The 18,885-nt window shown below is 48.0% G+C and overlaps 1 protein-coding gene across 1 annotated transcript in view; it reads left to right on the top strand.

Annotated features, from left to right (window-relative positions):
* The first annotated feature begins 5,250 nt into the window (after positions 1–5,250).
* AFAP1L2 (actin filament associated protein 1 like 2) overlaps positions 5,251–18,885 on the top strand; it is a 29,158-nt gene continuing 15,523 nt past the window's right edge. The window contains exons 1-4 of the mRNA XM_009278088.2: positions 5,251–5,425; positions 5,953–6,030; positions 10,663–10,754; positions 15,188–15,278. Of these exons, the coding sequence (XP_009276363.1) occupies positions 5,251–5,425; positions 5,953–6,030; positions 10,663–10,754; positions 15,188–15,278 (436 nt within the window). The remainder of the gene's footprint in view (positions 5,426–5,952; positions 6,031–10,662; positions 10,755–15,187; positions 15,279–18,885) is intronic.

Genomic DNA, 18,885 nt, shown 5'->3' with positions numbered 1-18,885 from the left:
ACCCTGAAGCTGGCAGGATGAGGAGGGTCGGTTTGCCTGAGGAAGGATGCGCTTTGTTGTTTTGGAAGGCGGTGCTGTGTTGGGGGTCATCCAGCTGTTACAGCTGTCACCATCCACACATCTGCCTTTCCTCACAGCTGGGGAGAATGGCCTTCTCTAGCTGTCATCATGGGCGACTTTTCCCTCTTGCAAAGGCTGACTGTTACTCTAAGACTCCAAATTAGCTAAGGAGGCCTGGGCTGGGTCCTCCTGCTCTGCTGACAGCACTCGCTATTCAGCAGCCTGAATGCTGTCTCTGTACCCGCCTGTCCTCTCTGCACGCTCGTCAGCTGCCCTATTGATTTTATGCAGCAAAGGAAAAAAGAAACCAGGGCAAGAAAGAAACTGCCTTCTGCCAAAGCAGCCTCTAGGGAATCCCAGTGCTGCTGGCCGGGGCTGGTCAGCGGGAAATGGGGGCCGAAAGGCTGCCATGGGATGTCCTGCATGGGGGAGGCTGGAGATGCAAGGGTGCCTTGAGGTGCCCCTCGGGAACCCCTCCGCTCCTGTGGCCTCTGACACTTGCATGAATCAGAGCGCTGTTATCAGTTTCACTATCTCTGGTCTTCCCAAGGCTTTTGAAGCAAAAAAACTTGGCACGCCACAGGCTGCAGGTGTTTACCAGGTGCCCGAATCTGTGCTGTTTGCCAGCAGCTTAGCCGAGCCACAAGTACCAAACCCAACTCCTGCTTTTGGATCCAAGGAAGGGTGGTTTGGGAGTGAGAGCTGCAGGCTGGGACACAGGAAAACTGGGTTGTATTCCTGATCTGCTGGAGAATACGCCCGTATCCTTGGACAAATTGCTTAATCTCTCTATGCCTTAGTTTCCTGTTAGCAAATGATACTCCTTATCTTTCACCTCTCATCTCAGTAGAGGAAAGAGTTTGTCTTTTAGTATGTATTTTATTACAGTTCTTTGTCCGGTGGCTGGGGCCCCTCTACCTTGATAAAATAAATAATTGAATTTAGATTAAATGGTCTAATGTAATCCTGCCCAGTGGTTACTAAAACACTTGAATGAAAGTTCCTTCTGAGCCTGCCTTTTCATTTCCTCATGAGGCCAAGACATGAAGTAATTAGATGTAGACATAGGTTGTTATTGTAGCAAAATGACAAAGATCAGTGGTTATTGGTAGGAATGGCTTTTATAATCTAGTTTAATGGTCATTTACCTTTCAGTGACCTTGGTGTCAGGCAAAATTGGCAGCTCTTTCGCAAGGAATGTGCTTCCTCAATGGGGGCTTTGCAAGCTGCTGCATTTTTGGCTCTAGCTTCACATGAACTAGGATAGACACTGCTGCAATGCAAGAGACTGCAAAGAAAGGCCATAGACTCCTGCCAAAAGAAGCCCTTTTCAGTGCTGTCCTACTGCCACTGAATTGCCGTTGAAACAGATTAGTTGTGTTTCAAGCGATGCTTTGCTTATTGCTGCAACCAAGTTTCAGCCTTCAGAGAGAGTCTACTCTGGTCAGAGGGCTGCCCAGGAGTTTCTGTAAAAAGGGTTGCATTGTCTTGGAGTAAAAGGAGGGAGAACATCTCTCATCCTCCACTTAAGTGCATGCAAGAGGAGCTGGTAGTTCTGGTTGTAACCCCCTGTAAGTCCTTACTACATCAGTAAAGATATGATATTTCTATACACTTTGAAGTTCAGTCCTTTCAGTGATGATCATCCACTCATTGTAGATGCAAAGCAGCCAAGTTTTCTATTGACTATGATCCTACACCACTCTCCATCACATGTTGCAAAATCCTTATGGTTTTATCCAGTGACTGATACCTGTGGCCATGGAGAAGAGCAGCATGATCTGAGCTGAGCTGTGCTGCAGTATCTAATGGTACCCCATATGTGTGGCCATGCTTTGTAAGGAGATGGAGTAGGTCATATCCTGGGGCTTGGGATGGCTGGATTCAGTAGAGGTATTCAGTGACCTTGGCTAAGTCTTTTAATTCTTCTGGGCCAATCTTAACCTTAGAGGTAATCTCCTGTTTTCCATAAAGTAGACTGAATTTTTGTAAGTGCTATGCAAGTATTTATTTGAGATGGTGCCAGAAAGATTACTTGAGTCACATTATAATTGGGGGTTTCACGAAGAAGTGCTACAAGAGTCGAAGAGTAATGTAGCTGTGGAAGGATGTTTCTCAAAAGCATCTCTGAAAATTGCACTGCCTCATGACTTGGGCTTCTATCTACTTCTGATCTCTCATCCTGCTGCTCACAGCCATTTGATTTTGCAAATGAGTTTCTTGCACCTGTAACTATTGCCCTGCAGAGAAGGCCTAGCTACAGGAATCATCTCTTTACATGCTCTCATTTCTAAACTGCTAAGATAAGGACAGCAAAACAATGTAGCTTGGAGGGAGAACCATTTGTTTCAGGCTGCTTTGTGTAACCACCAACCTGGTTTTGCCATAAGCATGTTCAATACATCACTACAGCGTGATAGGTCTTTAGCTGAGATCAAGCAGTAGTTTCCAGCATTCAAAATCCTGAGGTAGTTTGACGTGCATGGGCTCTCAACTATTTTTAGTCCTATTCACCTGTTGGGACCTGCTGCGATTCTTGCTTGCACAGAGGATCTTATAGACCCCCATCATATTAACTCTTCTTACGTCTCACGTTCATCACTCCAATAAGTATTAGCTTGTTCTTCTGATACGAGAGAATGAATGGTCACATTTGTTTTAATGGCAGTTTATTTTTGCAGGTATCAGGTTTGGATTGGGAATGTCCAGCTGAGATCAAAGACATGCTTGCGTGGAAGCAGATGGTTTATATGCTGCTTCTTGCTGAAGAAGAGCAAAATGAATCTCTGTTGAGTCCCTGAAGTCCGAACCCATTGAAGTCTGACAGAGTCTTTCCACTGACCTCTGTGGCCCCAGGATCGTGTCCTAAATGAGTTGCTTTGAGTCACTAGAAGCCTGAATTCAGCTTTGGTGGGCTGGAAAATGTAACCTACTGTATGGGCTGCGCTATTCATAAGAGCTGGGCCCTGTCTGTGTGCTAGCTGTGGATGCCTGGGAGAATAATAAAGTCATTTTCTGCAGTCTTGGGGGTGGAGGAAGGAATGGGAATTATACCCCCCTTCCCTGCAAACGTGGTGTCGTGACTTCCTTGCGGGCAGCTGTTGGGAGCTGACCCGCTTTGGAAGCTTCAAATTAGGTATCTTTTGTGCTGTGTTTCTTCTGATACCATCCCTGACACATAACTGTCCTGTTCACTAGGATGAACTAAGAGGAACATATATTTAGGCCTGACCAGAAGGAACTGACCTCAATTTAAATTTTCTGAAGTGGGCCACTGAAGCAGATGAGCAAGTATAACAAGGCTATGATTTATGCTGGTGGAGTTTCCTTAAACTTAGAAGAAGCAGGGTCCTTGAAGTTTGAGAGAAGCTGGTTATGAGTGTGTTTGACACCAAATGCTCACAGTTCATTGTTTATATCAGTGACATCTAATATTGTTGTCACGAAACACTACCTGTTTCCTTACAGTTTATGAAAAATGCTGTTGTTTCTTGGAGTGATTCTTGCTTTCTCTGGATTGCAGTGGCTTATAGCTGGGCAAAACAGCAGCTAGCAAAAACACTCAAGCTAACACAGCATGATACAGGCATTTTCCATTCCCTACTGGTCCTAAATCAGACCAGAAGAGAATTAATTGGGTGTAGAGGGTATAAAACGACGTGTGAAGAACTACCAGTTGGTAGTCTCCTCTGGAGCCGTTGTTGATTGATCTGGAGTCATTAGATTGTTTTACAGTCAAGCTAGTGAAGATTAATACAGTTTGAGAGCAGTAGCATGTTTTTCAATTAATGGCTAGCACCATAAACCTTTAATAAATAAAGCATAAATTACACTGTAATATTCTAACATGTATTCACCCGAGTAAGGGTCACCTGGTGGCTAAAGATGGGGGAGTAAGAAGGTGATGGTGCTCTCCTGGTCTTACACAAATGTTCTTTGTGACCTTGGAGGTGGTAGCACTTAAACTAGATATGCTTCAGATGTTTTGACCTATGAAACCAAAATATTAACACTTTTCTAGTTTATTGGTGTGTGCTGTGACTCACGGGGGTACCATGGGAACACAGCATGGAAATGCTGTAAGTAAAGGGAATGGAGCAGTTAAATTATCCATATGTCACGTTCCTTAGTGGTGTGCTGAGGAGTCACAGCCTAGTTTGCAGCCTGGTGGTGGCAAACCCAAGCTTCGCTGCCCATCTTCCCCACTGCTCCTTAGCTTCGGGGACCGATGGAGTGGGTTAGCGGGGGAGCTGCCAAAGGGGAGGAACGGCCCCAGCTGGGTTTTCCGTGCTTTTCCCGTACGCCGTCATTCTTGCGCGGTGCTTCCTCTCTCCACATAATACTCTGTTATTTCCTCCCTGGAACAGGCTCCTGCCACTGCTGCTAATTAGCCCACGATAAACTTTGGCGTGAACAAAAGCAAGCAATTAAACGCCTGTTGCTTCAGCGTGAGCCCTGTCAGAGAAGTGATTTGTCAGTGGCAGAGCTGAGTAGCACCTCCTCAGAAGGAAAACAAACCTATTAGCCTGGCTGAGCCGTCAGTGCTGGGGAGCAGTTTGTCTGAGTTGCTTGTTGTGGGTATGCAGGGATGTCTTTGTAACGGCAAGCTTTCCTGAGGGTCTCTGAGATGCTGCTCAACCTTGGGTCTTCAGTTCCACGTGGTACAATGAACTCTGTAGTCACCACCCAAGCAACACGGCTTGAGAAGTTACTGAATTATGTATGTGCCTTTTTTTTTTTTTGTCTTTTGTGGGGACACGCACATAAATGTTTTCAAATCATTACAGATAGAGAAATAAGGAGGAGGCTTGGAAAGAGGAACCAGAAAACAGTCTTTGGTAGATCCAAATCCACATGAGGTTTGAATGATGTTTGATGGGACTCAAGATTCAAGTGTCACAATCTTGCTAGCTGCTTTTGTGTAATCTCAGCCCTAATGCTTAAAATCCCTCTAGGCTTTTCCCCCCTTGAGCAAAAAGTCCTATAGGAAGAAGAATAGATATTTACATGGGATTTTACTGGTGTTACGAACAGACTAAGGGAAGTTGGAGCCTTTTTGGTTTTGGGACCCACTTTCTTTTCAAAACTAGAGGGAGGGTTCAAGCTGGAAAACTAAACATGAATTATTCCTGGGCAGAAAAACGCAGAGGATCTTGGAAAATTCAGAATTAATGTATGTCCTCTTTTGAAATGCCCCCAACTGCTTTGCCAACAGTTGTCTCTGTTGCTGTTGTAGCTCTCGAGCAGCTGCTCACAGAACTTGAAGATTTTCTGAGGATACTGGACAAGGAGAACTTGAGCAGCACTGCCGTTGTGAAGAAAAGCTTCCTCTCCGACCTTCTGCGGGTCTACACCAAGTCCAGTGGTATGGGCAAGGAAAACAAGGATGGGGCAGTGGGCTCTCGTGGGAACTGCTATGGGGTCTTGAAGCAACATTTTCTTGGAGGCTGGTGGGAAGGGGAGACATGAAAATTAGAAGGAGAAACTGAAACGAGGATTATTTTTGCAGTGACCTCTAATTGTTTATGTAAAATTACTACAGTTATGTGTCCAGCTTTACAAACAAAGGATTCCCAAGATTCCTGATACTTTCTGTTTTCCTTATTAAACCTTAAGTTTATTTAATCCACTTTGTAAGATACACAGGATGTACTGTTTGGCCAAGTTAATGTTTAAGTAGAAATTTTAACTTATGGAATTTCCTGACTATAAAGCATTTAATTTTTCTACTTTTTATTATTGCTTGGGTGTTTTTCTGCACATTGCCTCAACCAATACACTCTCCCCAAAATGTACTCAGCAGAGACACTTTTTACATCTGTCTTTGTGGAAAACCTTAGCAATGTGAAAGCAGCAGGTGGGTAAAGAGTTCACTTTTCCCTCTGGTTGCAGGTGGCGATGAGGAATATATTTATATGAACAAAGTGACCATCCATAAACAGCAGGGTGACCAGGAGAAACAAGACAAAGGTAGGGAGCTGAAGTTTAATGGTTGCCTCATATCTAACAGGGCAGCGAAGGCACATGTGGTTAGGTCCTTGCTTTACTGGGACCGGTGGAGGCCCTTCTGGCAGCTCTGAGGGACGAGGCAGTTGATGGTGTGGAAGGACTGCCATTTTCATTACATTCCTTTGGAAATCATAGTCCTTGCCAACACTGTGAGGTTATTCCTGGAAGTAGCACTTTGGAGGGCGTTATTTTGGGATAAAAACGTTGCCTTCTAAGGCTTGCAGCTCCAGTGCCTCAAATATTTAAGGAAGCCCTCATGTTTCCTTTGGCCACGAAACATGTCACTTCACCTCTTTGAGACCTTGAAAGCATGTGTCTTCTTTAGCGTGTTGCTCTCTGTACTAGCCCAGAGAGTCTGTGTTGTCACAACCTTGTGAGGCAAGTTCCCAGGCACAACCTGCACCCTCGCCTTCTGCGCGGGCAGAGCACCTTCATCTCCCGGGGGATGCAAGAGTTTGCGGTGTACAAGCCAAGAAATTAAACCTAGATAAAATATTCATTTCCAATTTAGATTTCCCAGATTTTGAATTTGTAATATGGGAAAGAACATAATTCTCTATAAACGTTCTTGCTCTTTGAAGTTCATCACAAGGGCTGTTTTTGATAATTGCATAGAGTGAGATTATTACTGACACACGTCTTAATGCACACATAGTCAGAGGCTGACCCTACCCTACAGTTTCCGATCCAAGCAGATGAAACAGAGGACGCATCAGTGCAGCCTGCTGTTGACATGCTGCAATAGTTGGGATAGCTCTGTTTCCAGAGTTGTTTGTTTTGGTTTTATTGTTTTGTGGTGGGGGTTTTTTTGTTTGTTTTGGTTTTGTTTTGTTTTTTTTAAACTACCTGCAGCTGAATTTAGGTTAACTTCAAATATCCCTGAAGACAGGATGTCCTCCCAGATTACGCGTGCAGCCCTGATGTGATCTCTGGACAGGGCCCTCTGGGTGATGCTGTAATGCTCCATAACAGGATTGCACAGCCTCCCAGTAGCTCCGGGCGGCTGAGCAGTGACAGAAACATCTCTTTATTTGGGTGGATAAAACAAGACTTGCACTGATCCACCATGCTGAAACAAGGGGGCAAATTTCAGACAATTTATTTTTAGAGTTGGTTCTTTTATTTCAGACTTCTCCCTATCAAGGCCATGAGCCTACCCACTCAGTCGCTCCCTGTGGGACCTGGCGCTTCTCTCTTTCTCTGTTTTCAACAACCTTCCTATTCCAAGTAAAACTTCTGAGTTATTTGGAAATGCTGAAGTCAGTGAGACACATGTATGGGATCTTAGCCATAGCTGCAGCTGGGTGTACAGCCCTGATCCTGCCTCTGTAACGGCACAGAGAGGTCTGTGCCTGCCTGAAGAGGTCAGAATTGGGACCTGCAGGTTCAGATTTAGCAGATGGAGGCGGCCCTAGTACCCACTGGAGCTAGGGGATGTGATATAGATCCCCCAGTGATTATGCAGCTCCCTTTACCCCTTTTATCCACTGCTGCTCTGTGCACTTTATTTCACCAAAATCCTTTGGTGGGATGTGGTGACCACACTTTTGTGACTGAGGTCAATGGGACCTCTCATGCCCTGCAGGGTTTCTTCATCACTGTAGCTGTGCTCGAGTATGCTCTAGCAGTGCAGGGTGAAATGCTTTCCAAAGTGATAATACATCTGCTCCGAAAGTCTCCCCTCCGAACCTTAAAACATGCTGTTCCTGCAAAAACCGTATTTCACTGCTCACGGTATCTACTTCCAATTCCACCAGTAAGGATTTAAGCTGAACAGTGTGCTGCTTTTGAGATGCCTTTTTATCGCACAGTAATTGAATTCACTGCAGTGAGTGATGAAGGCACTACCATTTACTTGATCTCAGTTACTTGAGAAACACAGCAAGTCTCTGCCATGCAAGTCTATGGGGCTCTTCAGTGAGCTGAAGGCATCTCCTTCTGGAAGTCAGCACAGAGGGATCGAGGTGCAGGTGGCTGGGAGGTGGAGCTGATGCACAGTGTAGGGCTCCTGGTGGTGCACACTGTGGTCCTCTTAGCCCAAATACCAGGAGAGATTCACTTTTACAAAGACCAGAGAGCACAGATAAATAACAGTTTGTACAGATGTGAATTTTAGCAAGCTTTTTGCCTGGTTTTTCTTCCTTCCCTCTTCTAAATTCTCTCCAAATTCCAGGTTTTAGAGAGACATCTTTATCAGAAGACACCTGCAAAGCGTTAACACTTGTCTAGGAAAAAATACTCCTTCCCTCCCACCCCAATAAGGAAACAGTCTGTGATTAGTGGTGCTGATGTGTGTAGCAGGAGAATGAAGGGGTATGTACAGCACATGCTGCGTGGACTCTCCATGCAGAAAGCATGCATTAGGTGCTTGTCCCCACATGCTGGGCACAGTGATAGCTGCTCTGTGCAACCTCAGAACAGAAAACCTCATAACATCTCCCAGGAGTCTTGCCAGGATGAAGGTTAAAGGGATGGTTCTTCCTGCACAAAGCCTGAAAATCAAAGCTCCATCACATCCTCCTCTGCTCCTCAGCTGGAGTACATGGGCATGTGTCTGTGGAGGTGGGCAAGTATCCAGCAGGGTGAGGACTGAGGCTGTGGTCTCCATCTCATGCTCCAAGATTGGTGGGAGGAGGAGGAACTGCTGGTACAGAAACCAAACAGCATTTTCCTGGCACAGTGAGGTTCAGTGGGATGATTGCTAGGTTTGCCGGAGAGTCGAGAACAGATGGCCACCACTTGCAAAGGGTTTGGCAGTGGTTTTTGCTGCTGCAATGATTTCTTTTCTATGGAGCCGAGCATGGGAGGTTCTGCCTGGCGCAGGAGGATGCGAGTTGGCCTGTCCATTTCTCTCTGCTAAAAAGCCCCTAAAAAGTTCCCTGTGTGGACAACTGTGAGTGTGGAAATAATCCCCTCTTGGGTAGTAGCCCACTGGGGCTTTAGGAAATGTCAAACTTGTTTCTGGTGTTTCCAAAAGCAGCAATGGCCTCAGCAGCTGCTGTTGATGGAAGGTGTCTGCCCTGAGAGCGCCATCTCCTTGGTCCTTTACAGAAAAGGCCAACCTCCAACAGCAGCCTGTAGATATGACTCTGGCAGTATAATCATGGGGTATTTTGGTAGGTGGGATCTCCCCATGATCAGTCTGTGTCATAGGCTCACCTGCTTTACTCTGTTTGAACCTTACAAGACATCCAGCAGCCCTACTTGCAAGGTACAAACAGCTGTTTGGAGATGGTGTCTATTGATCCATGGGTCTCTGTGTCCTCCTGACTTACTGAAGTTAGCTAGTGCTGATGACCAGGAGACCTGTGTCACAGGGAGCAGTTTCTCACAAGAGATGTGTTTTGAGCTCTTGCACCATCAGGCCAGGAGCTGGCTGCAGCCTGGCAGGGCAGAGCTGTCATCGTGGCTTCCGAGCCCCAGACATGAACAAAGTAATGTGGTTTCCAACTTCTATTTTTAAAGCCCAGAAATATGCAGCAAAGTTCCTGCCCGCATCTTCCGAGCGCACTGCTAACCGCTGCTGGACACTATGCGATGCCTTGGTGGTTTCTGTGTGTGTCCAAAGGAATGTGGCTGGAGCATCAGCAGGTGACTAAGGGAGTTAGAGCATCAGCCGCTGCAGATTTTGGACCCAATTCCCTTTTAATTTACTGGACTTGCTAGATCTGAATACCTTAGCCTCATTTCTCCCAAAGTATTTGGCAAGAGACGCTCTGTAAAAGGGGACTGACCCACTGCACAGTATAATGCCTTCAAAGGCCTTCATTTTTCAGCCATTTGGTGCCTTGCTCCCACTTGTTCCTGAGCGTTGCTGCATTGCGCTATCTCGGAGGTCGTGGGATTTGGGCACTTGTTCGAGGCCACCCAGGAGTTCTGTGGTGGGGGAAGAGGGACTGAACACAAGTTTTCTGAGCCTCCGATGTACCCTCCAGCTACTGAATCACTCTGCATTCAGCTGCTTGGAAAATCTGACTTTCCAGAGGCAGACGCAGATCGCCTGGAGCAGTTCTGCTGCCATATGCCCTTTCACATGTTTGGCCTGGGCTGCTTCAAGAGCAACTCTTCCTTCAGTAGTGATTAAATTACTGGTTTTGGCTGGCTTTGATAAACCATTGTGCAGCCCAGCTAGGCAGCAACCTTTGCAGTTTGCTCTGGGAAGCAGGGTGGTATTAGGTCCAGTTTTCTGGAAAGGCAGCAGAGGTGGGGACGGTCGCCGATCTGTCAGCTCACAGCAGCAGGGACCAGAGCTAGCAAGGACTAAAGTGCTATGGATTTCCAGATACCGTGTAGTGTCTGCCCATGCTGCTTCTCAGGGCCCTTTAAAGTTTCAGCAGTGGGTCTGGGCTTCACAGTTTTCCCTCCAGAAGGAAAAACATGTCCAAAAAACAGAGGCCAGCTTTTTTGCTTGGTCTCCTTGTGCCACATTCCTGGGTATGGCCTGAAATGACATGGTGGCCCTGCAGCGCTGCCTGTAATTGCCACTCTGCTTCCTACCAAAATAGCACCTCGCTGTTCCTGCACAGCCCTGGGTAGTGAGCGCTCTGCTGGGAAATGCCACGTCATCGATATAATTGTGTTTCTGGCTTGCAGCACTGGATCAGAGAAACTCCTTGACCAATGGAGACTCAGGACTGCATTCATCCCCTCCTCAGAAGAGCCTGCCGGACCTCCCCCCTCCAAAGGTGTGTTTTGCAAATCCTTTGCTTTTCACTGCCTAACCTTCAGCCTGGGGATCTGAACCCCTGCAGCCTTCACTTTTGTTATGTACTGTGCGGCATGGGTAAATGGAGAGACCTCTGCCTGTGTATTTTAGTGAGACAAATAGTCCTGGTGAGCTTTATTTAAAAAAAAAAATATATATATATATATAAAATTTAACTAGGGGCTCCCTATTGTATGGGTTTCCAGCTACATGTTTGGTCTTTACGAATGCTGCGGGTCAGTGTGCGGCTGGTGGCCCGGGCAGGGTGGCCATGCTCTGGGGTGGCTGGGCATCCAGAAACCCCTGTGGTTCCCAAAGCTTGTGCACAGAGGGAGCAGGCAGCTGTGGGAGCTTTGGGCTTCCCATGCGTGTGCAGGAGCACTGTGCACAACAGGCTGTGTTCCCTGCCAGGGAAACCCACACCCATTGCATGGCAATCCAGGCTCAAAGAATGAAGAGAATTGAGGTTTTCCAAAGAAACAAAGGTGAGGTTGGCTCTCAACTGTTGCTTTGGAAATCTCCAAGTTGTAAAGCAGCTGTGCCTGGGCTGCTGGCATGAACTTAAAGTCAGAAACCCTTCAGCTGTGAGGCGGTGGGGCGATCCCTGGGCAGTGCCAGGATCTCTGTCACCGGCAGAGCCTTGCTAACAGTTTGACCGTTAGCAGAGAATATCAAGTTTGCTTCCAGCTGAAGCGCCTGGTGTTGTCTGTGCATTGGGCAAACGTGCCGGGCACTACGCTGGTTGTACAGCCCACAGGTCTGTGAGGAGGAATCGCCAGCGCTGTAGATTTTTCCATAGGGCAGCTATAAATCTGGTCAGGGTCCAGTTCAACACTGTCAGCTTTCAGTGGGATTTTGTCTCCATGCCAGCAAGCCAGCCTGGCTGTCCTCGAGAGATGCGGGTCATCCTCAAGACCCCGGATGTTGCTGTTCGGTAGTTGATCCGATGTGGGAATCGCTGTAGCTGGGATTTCGAGATGTGAAAGGAAAGGAGAGCAGAGAGTGTGCATGGGGAGGAGAGGGAGGCATGGAGGAGGACAGGGTGGTGTATCCATCAATGATAGAGGCGGATCTGCTCCTTTCCCAGGAAGGAGGACGTGGGGTGAGGCCCCAGGACTTCTGCCCAGGGGGCTGTGTAGCTCAGCTGGAGTTAGCTGGAGGAGCTGGGAAAATGAGGGGGTAGGACGGGATGCAGCCGGCAAACCCTCGGACGCAGTGCGATTGCCTGCTGGGAGCTGCTCCAGCCCCGGGGGGGGCTCTGTCCATGCAGCTGGCCAGGGATAGTTGCCTGAGAGTAGCAATCAGAGCAGGAATCATTGTTTTGCTTTGGGTTTCTCAAAGCCGGAGGGTGTGGTGGCTGTGGGAGGGAGGTGGGCAGGAGCATGGTGGTGCAGTGGAATGAAGGCATGACCAGGGAAGCAGCAGCCGGGTGTCCCCAAGGCATCTCTGCTTGTGCTTGGTGGAGCCCAGCTTTCTCATAGGACAATCAGGAAGTTAAATGAGGGAATTAGAAAAAAAACAGTCTTGGATGTTAGCTAAGAAGGGTACCTAAGCCATCCATCTTCTCCCAGGCCTGTGCTGGGAACTACCTTCTCCCACCTGCTTACCACTGGAGCTAACCTCCTTTGGATAAAGCAATCAAGTACCTCCTCACTGTGAGCATCTGAGTGTCAGCGAGCTGTTGGCAGAAAAGATATCTGAGCATACTTCAAGGCGTAGGGCTGGGGAGGGCTTTAATGTGGTCCCAGTTAGTGTGTGGAAATTGCTGCTGTGGAGAAATGAATCTTCCCTGTCTGTGTTTGCTACTCCTGGCACGGGCAGGAGCCATGGCCACCTGGGTGGTGGAGGAGAGAGCACAACTCCTTACACAGAAACGGGGAGGTTAGGAGAGGACCTCAGAATATATCTGTTTTAGCTCTGTGGAGTTTTCTGTGGTTTGGTGATGTTAAGGCACTCTGTGGTGTTGCTCTACACTTGCCTTTTGAGGCACAGGAGAAATTTGGTGATAAAGCTCTGGACAGTGGATTGTCCCTGGTATTTACTGACACCAGCAGTCAATGGGCAACCCAACAGGGGTGGCCCAGCTGGATCCCACTAATTTCTTTGGATTTGACCCAAAGCGACCTTTAAACAATGAGTCCCGCGGGCTGTGGCTCAGACATCGGTGACCTTTCATCTGCGGTAGCCCTGGCAGCTCTGCTGCTTTCCACGGCCATCCACTAAGAAAGTCATAGGGTGCAGACACGGATGCCCAAGATAGTTTTATTTGCATGCTCCGTTGTGCCATAATGCAACAGGCAAATGTTCTGTGAGGACTAGCCTGGGTTAGATAACGCAGCATGTACTCTTTGACTTAAGCTAGAGACAAAACAACTCCATGCCTTTAGGGAAAAAGAAGAGAAAAAAATAACTTCTAGGGCAGCTGAGGTGCAGTCCCACCTAGTCCCTGTTGGCTTCCATTGTCTGCAGGAAACAAAACGGAGCAGTCCCTTCCCCCCCACACCTCCTTCCCTGACATTTGTGGGACGGTGTCAAATAAACCCACAGTGTTTCTTCGTGTAGGCAATTTGTTTATGGTCATAGCACAATGTGAGCTGGCTGCATGCAGGAGGCCACCACAGATGGCAACTGCAGACACATTCCCTGGCCAGGGAAGGGATTAGGTAAAGCTTTGGAGTTGGCTGGGTTTGGTTTTATTTCTTTAATTTAACACATTAGGACAAGTTCCTAAACCTTTAAGCATTTGGAGGCAAGTGCTTTCCGGCAGTGTGGCTCTGGAAAGCAAGCTCAGAGTCTGCTCACAGCATCTGGCAGACCCACGTAGGAAGGAGTTTTCATCCAAGACACTTGAGAATTCTGCGAAGTTGGCAGAGCCGCGTGCAGCTCGCCCATGTGGGAGCAGAAATGTGTGATTTTGGCCGGTGTGGTCAGGGTACCTAGCTCCCACAGGCTCAGAAGCATCCCCCTTTGTGGGCAGTTGCTGGCCAGAACATCTTTTCCTTCAAAGCTTACTTTCTACTTCTGTGCAGCAGTACCTATTGGTGGAAATATCCAGGGTAGCATGGACAGCTTTGAACCTGCATTTGATGATGCTGGCATGACCTGCAAAAGGGACTGGTCCTGCCTTAGACGGCTCTGCGGTGCTGGTGCCCAGCTGGCCCCCCTTCTCCAGGCCACCAGGAGCAATCGTGGGCTGGCATGAAGGACCATGCATGATCCATGACCTTCAACATTGCTGCCTCTGCAGAGAGAGACCTGCTCTTCTGCCTGTCCTCCTGGGAAGAGTGGGGCTTTAGCCCTGCACGTGCTGAACATCCTATCCAGGATTTGTACAGGTCTCAGTCAGAAGCTAGTTGAAGCAGTGTGAGCCAGAGCATACCATTGTCAGATGACCGGGGCTGGTTTGACCTGGGTGAGGAGGGGGGACACCTCACTTGGGGAGTGGGGGACACTAATGTCAGGTCATGATGGGAGATGGGATGCCACATATTTTGGGAAGAGCGTAAGCTGTGTGCTTATCCTATTGTGATCTCCGGCTCCACTGTCTCACGTTCAACAGCCATGTGAATTACTTGAAAAGTAAAAAGTTTGTTTCTTAGCTTCTCTTTTTTTTTTTTTTTTTTTTCCCCCCTCTCTCATGTGTTGGTATTTTTAAAGGATCAAGGCACTGTTTTTCCTGCCAGCCCTTGCTTGTGTTTAGGGAGGGGTTTGGCAGGCACCACAGGGATTTTCCAACACTTGGACTGTTTTCAAAGGCTTATTTTCCATCAGTGTTGTTTATCCATTTCCTTCATTTTTTGCTCAGAGCACAATTAAAGATTCCTGATATAGTTCCTAAAGCAGAGATTTTTAGCTGTTGGTTTGCTATCAGTCAGAGACTTGGAGGCATGACCAGCGACCGCTCAGGCTATGCTTTTCAGTGTAAAGCCAGGATTACACCAAATGTCTGCTCTTCTGGTTCCCTGTTAAAATAATCAATAGCATAGAGGATCACCCCCAGTTACAATGAGCAGCTTGGGGGGGGGGTGGGGGGGGGGTGGGGGGGTGTCGGTGCAGCAGGCAGAAGTCCCAGTTCACAATAAGACCAATGGGTTGGAATTGCTGCTTTTGAGGAAGTGCACGAGTTGATCTTCCCAGGGCTTTCAGCAAAATTAAAGAAAATAATATTAATGACACAATTACACAGTAATTTCAAAGAACTCCTTTATAGTTGAGCTAACTGTACACTGGAAACCCTCAGCAGTCTCTTTCTTCCCTGTCATCTCAACCAGTTTACATGAAAACCCTGGTATACACATCTAAAAGGTCTCATCCACTAGGATGCACTTTAGTACAAATAAAAAGGATGCCCCATTGTTTTCAAGTATCTGTTTTTACCTTAAATCATGCTGCTTTTATTTATTTATTCTGCAGATTCCCGAAACAAAACAACCTCCCGTCCCCAAGATCGAATCCCCAGAGGGATATTATGAAGAGGCTGAGCCATATGATGTCTCTGTAAATGGTATATCACAGCTGACTCTCTGGGGGGTTTCATGTGGGAGATGGAGGACTTGAGGTTTATGAGAACGACTAAACGAAAGCGCAGACATTTCTTAACAGCTTGTGTGATAAATTTGTTTTCTGATGCTAGATTACAAATCTAATGCTAGTTGGAAAGAAAAGGCTACTGAATTACTGAAATTTTTAACTTTCCTGTAGAAATAAGTTGTACGCCTGGGTTAATATAACATCACTGTAAAATATTATAAACCATTGTGGGTTCTCTTTGTCTTGATGGTTTTCTGGAAAATAGGCTGTAGTCAAACCCAGGTTTCTGTTAAGGAGTGAGTGGTGAAGCTGCGGTGGCTTGCATTCATGTCCTTGTGCTCTAATTGTCCCTTTGGGGCTCAAAATCCACGACTGTTGGTCTGTTAGATGTGATAACCATTTTTATAATTGGCTATTTATTCAGTTATGTCTCTTGTGGCAGTTTAGCCATCTGTGAACTTGATTAAAAAGCCACACTTCATGTGAGGGGACAGTGTGTGGGTTCCCTCTGTGCACACTCGCTCGCTGCCTGGGTCAGCACCTCCCAGCAGTGTCCTCAGCAGTGCCACTGATACCTGTCACCCATAGGCTCCGCACCCCTTCGGGAGGAGACTGCTGCACGCAGGCTGAGCTCCCAGATTCTGACTTTTTAAGATGAAGGTGAACACCCTTCATGAGAGATTACCTTCCTCTGATCTGACAGCAGAGCTGATCTTGTCATTGCTTTATAATCCATTTAAGTCCAAGTGAGAGAGATTATATCGGTCTGCTGCAGAAGCAGATCTCTGCTCATCAGACTCGACTGCAGCAGAGTGGGGTGCAATGACGTATGTGGCGTGGGGCAGAGCTGAGCGGGGAGAGTCGAGGCAAGCAGAGAAGTGAGAATTAAGGGTAAAAGACTTGGATCTAAACCCTTGGCTGTTGAATCTGAGCTGTTCTTGAGAGAAGCTGAGTCCTCTCCAGTCCCAGTGAGCACCACTGGGCTTTGAAACTCCCTGGCAGGGAAGCACCTGTGGTGCCACTACTTGAAGTGGCTGGGGGTTGGTGTATTTGAACAGCCCTCGCTGCGTGTCTGCACCTTACGCACCCGGACAGCTCATAGCTCAGCGTGGGTTGCTGTTCTCACAAAGGCTTAGGAGTTACAGTGCTAAATAAAATAAAAAAGGGAGATGTAGAAAGATTTCTGTTTCTCTGAACCATCCCGTTTTGACTGCAACTTCATTACAGTGGTGAATGGGAAGATCGCGCCCAGCTTGGGTGGGAAAAGGTGCAGGCTCATCATGGCTGGGGTGAAACGTGCCATTTGGTGCAGAGAGGTCCCCCCAGCTCTGCCATGTGTAGTTAGGTGCCAGTTTGGTTTTGCCAAAATGCTCTGGGTTGTTTAGCTGAGGGCAGGGCTGTGACAAGTGGGGTGCAGGGGAGTGAAGCCCTCCTGCAGCCGCTGCAGCCTTGTCCCCCCAGGGGGTTTCCAGTTGCCTGCACTGTAAGATAAATGGACTTTTTTTTTTTTCCCTGCTGCACGTTGGGAAAGAGGATAACGCGCTAAAAGCCATGGCATGTAAAGACATACACTGGATTAGCTGGAGCTTGGCCATGGATCCGTGTGCTGGGAAATCCAGGCAGCTCCATAAACTTGTGTTGCATTCAGAGCCTTGGCTGGCAGGAGTCATAAGCAGACACCCAGCTTAAACCTCTGCTTTTCCTTGGTAACCTGCTGCTCAAAGGTGCAAATGCACCCACCATCCGCTGAAATCCAGGCCGGTCAGATGCCTAAGGAAGCAAGAGATCAGAGCCCTGCAAGCATGGTCGAAAAAAGAGACAAAAACCCCGTATGATGGGAGCACTGTCAAAATGGGGCAGTCTGTGGCTGCTATGAATAGCTGTTTGACCAGCGGGCTCGGTGCTTTACACTATCGCAGCCATTAAGCGGAGATGGGAGCCCATGAAGTGAGCAAAGATGGGACGGGCAAGCCTAAGCAGTCCCTCGCCACCAAGGTGTGTGGTGCCTTTGCCTCCTGTGACTGCTCAACTGCCGGTCCCCTCTGCGGGCCCCAGCAGGCCCCTTCTTCTACACAAACCACCTGATGTGCTATAATGCTAATGGCTTTTAAGGTGGTTTGCGTGAGAAGGAAGGCAGCATCGTGTCACTGAGAATCTGTGCTTTTTGGCAACTTCATGTTTGAGGTGGTGCTTTGGGGTGAGCAGGGAGGAGGAGCAGGGAGAGATGTGGAGCAGCAGGTATGTGGCACGAGGAGGCTGTGGGGGGCTCAGGAGAGGGTGAAGCATGGCATGCCATGCACAGGGTAGATCAGGCAGCAGTGCTGGGAAGCTGCTGGTGCCCTGGTTTGCCTCAAGAGATCAAGCTCTAAATCCCATGGCACATGGGGCAAACCTGCAGGTCTCGGTCCTGCCCAGTGGTTCAATGAGTACAAAACTGGGCTCCCCATCTCTTTTTTCCCCTCTCACCTTATCAGATGGTAATAGTACCCTGTACCTGTCCTACGTAGAGTGATGCTCATTGCTAGCAACTGCCTTGAGACCTTGGTGTGACTGCTGTTGCTGAAGAGCAGTCTGGACATGTGTGGGTTTGCCTTGGTCAAAGATGCTAAAGCCTGACCCCAGTAACCCTCCAAGCCCTTTGTGCTCACCCCCCTCTCCCCACAAGCTGGGTAGGGAAGGTGCAGGCGGTCCAGGGAGCTGCTGGTGGTGTTTCTGACAGAATTACAGCACAAGTCTGGGAAGACACCCATGCGTCTCCAAACAAATGGGCGTAGTGAAATCAAACAAAAATAGGAACATCACTAAAATTAGTGGGTGCACTGCCAAGAAAGGACATCAAAGCAAGCCTCCAGATGGGCTGAGGAGCTAGAGGATTCGTGCAGCATCAGAGGTAGGACTGCGAGGCACTGTAACAAACTGTGGGTGAATTAATTAAAATTAAGCAGGTGGTCGAGACCACTGGGTCTCGGGGTCCCTCTTTCATCGGCAGGATTCCCACCTCTCAGCTGGGGACACCTCTGCCTTTCATTTTACAGCTCTGGCAAATGCTGCTGCTTCCCTTTCCTCCTGGGCTGAAATGTGTTAAACTGTTATCGTCCTCGTCCTAGGCTGTGTTTGCATAATTGAAGGGTGCGATAAGAAACAGAGTGAAAACGCAAGGGGCAATGCGACTGCCAACTGAGCAATAATTATTTCAGCTGAAACAGCTCATCTGCCCTGGCTGATTTTAATTACAATGACGACGATTCTGCTTTAAAGGGAATTGCCTTGTTTGAGGGGACGGGTTGAAAATGTTGTCCCTGTTTGAAGTCTCAGTGTATGGTGTGCTCCTCCACTGGCAGCGGGGACGGGGCAGCCTCACCAGACAAGGGGGGGAGCGTGGGGCTGAGCCAGACTGACGCCCTTGTTCTTCGCATTTGCTTATCTGTGGCTTTCTCTCTTTGTCTCCCTTTCTCTTTCCTTTTGACTGTGCAGGTCTTTTTGGTAGGCTTGCTGCGGCTGAACCCAGGCCAGGGTTGCAGGTTACTGAGGGAGTTATTTATGCCACAATAACGATGGGTATGGCATGCTTTCCAAACCTG

Source organism: Aptenodytes forsteri, unplaced genomic scaffold (genome assembly GCF_000699145.1).
Source record: "Aptenodytes forsteri isolate BGI_AS27 unplaced genomic scaffold, ASM69914v1 Scaffold15, whole genome shotgun sequence".
Taxonomy (NCBI): domain Eukaryota; kingdom Metazoa; phylum Chordata; class Aves; order Sphenisciformes; family Spheniscidae; genus Aptenodytes; species Aptenodytes forsteri.
The sequence above is the reverse complement of the archived record's forward strand: the minus strand, read 5'-3'. Positions and strand labels throughout refer to the sequence as shown.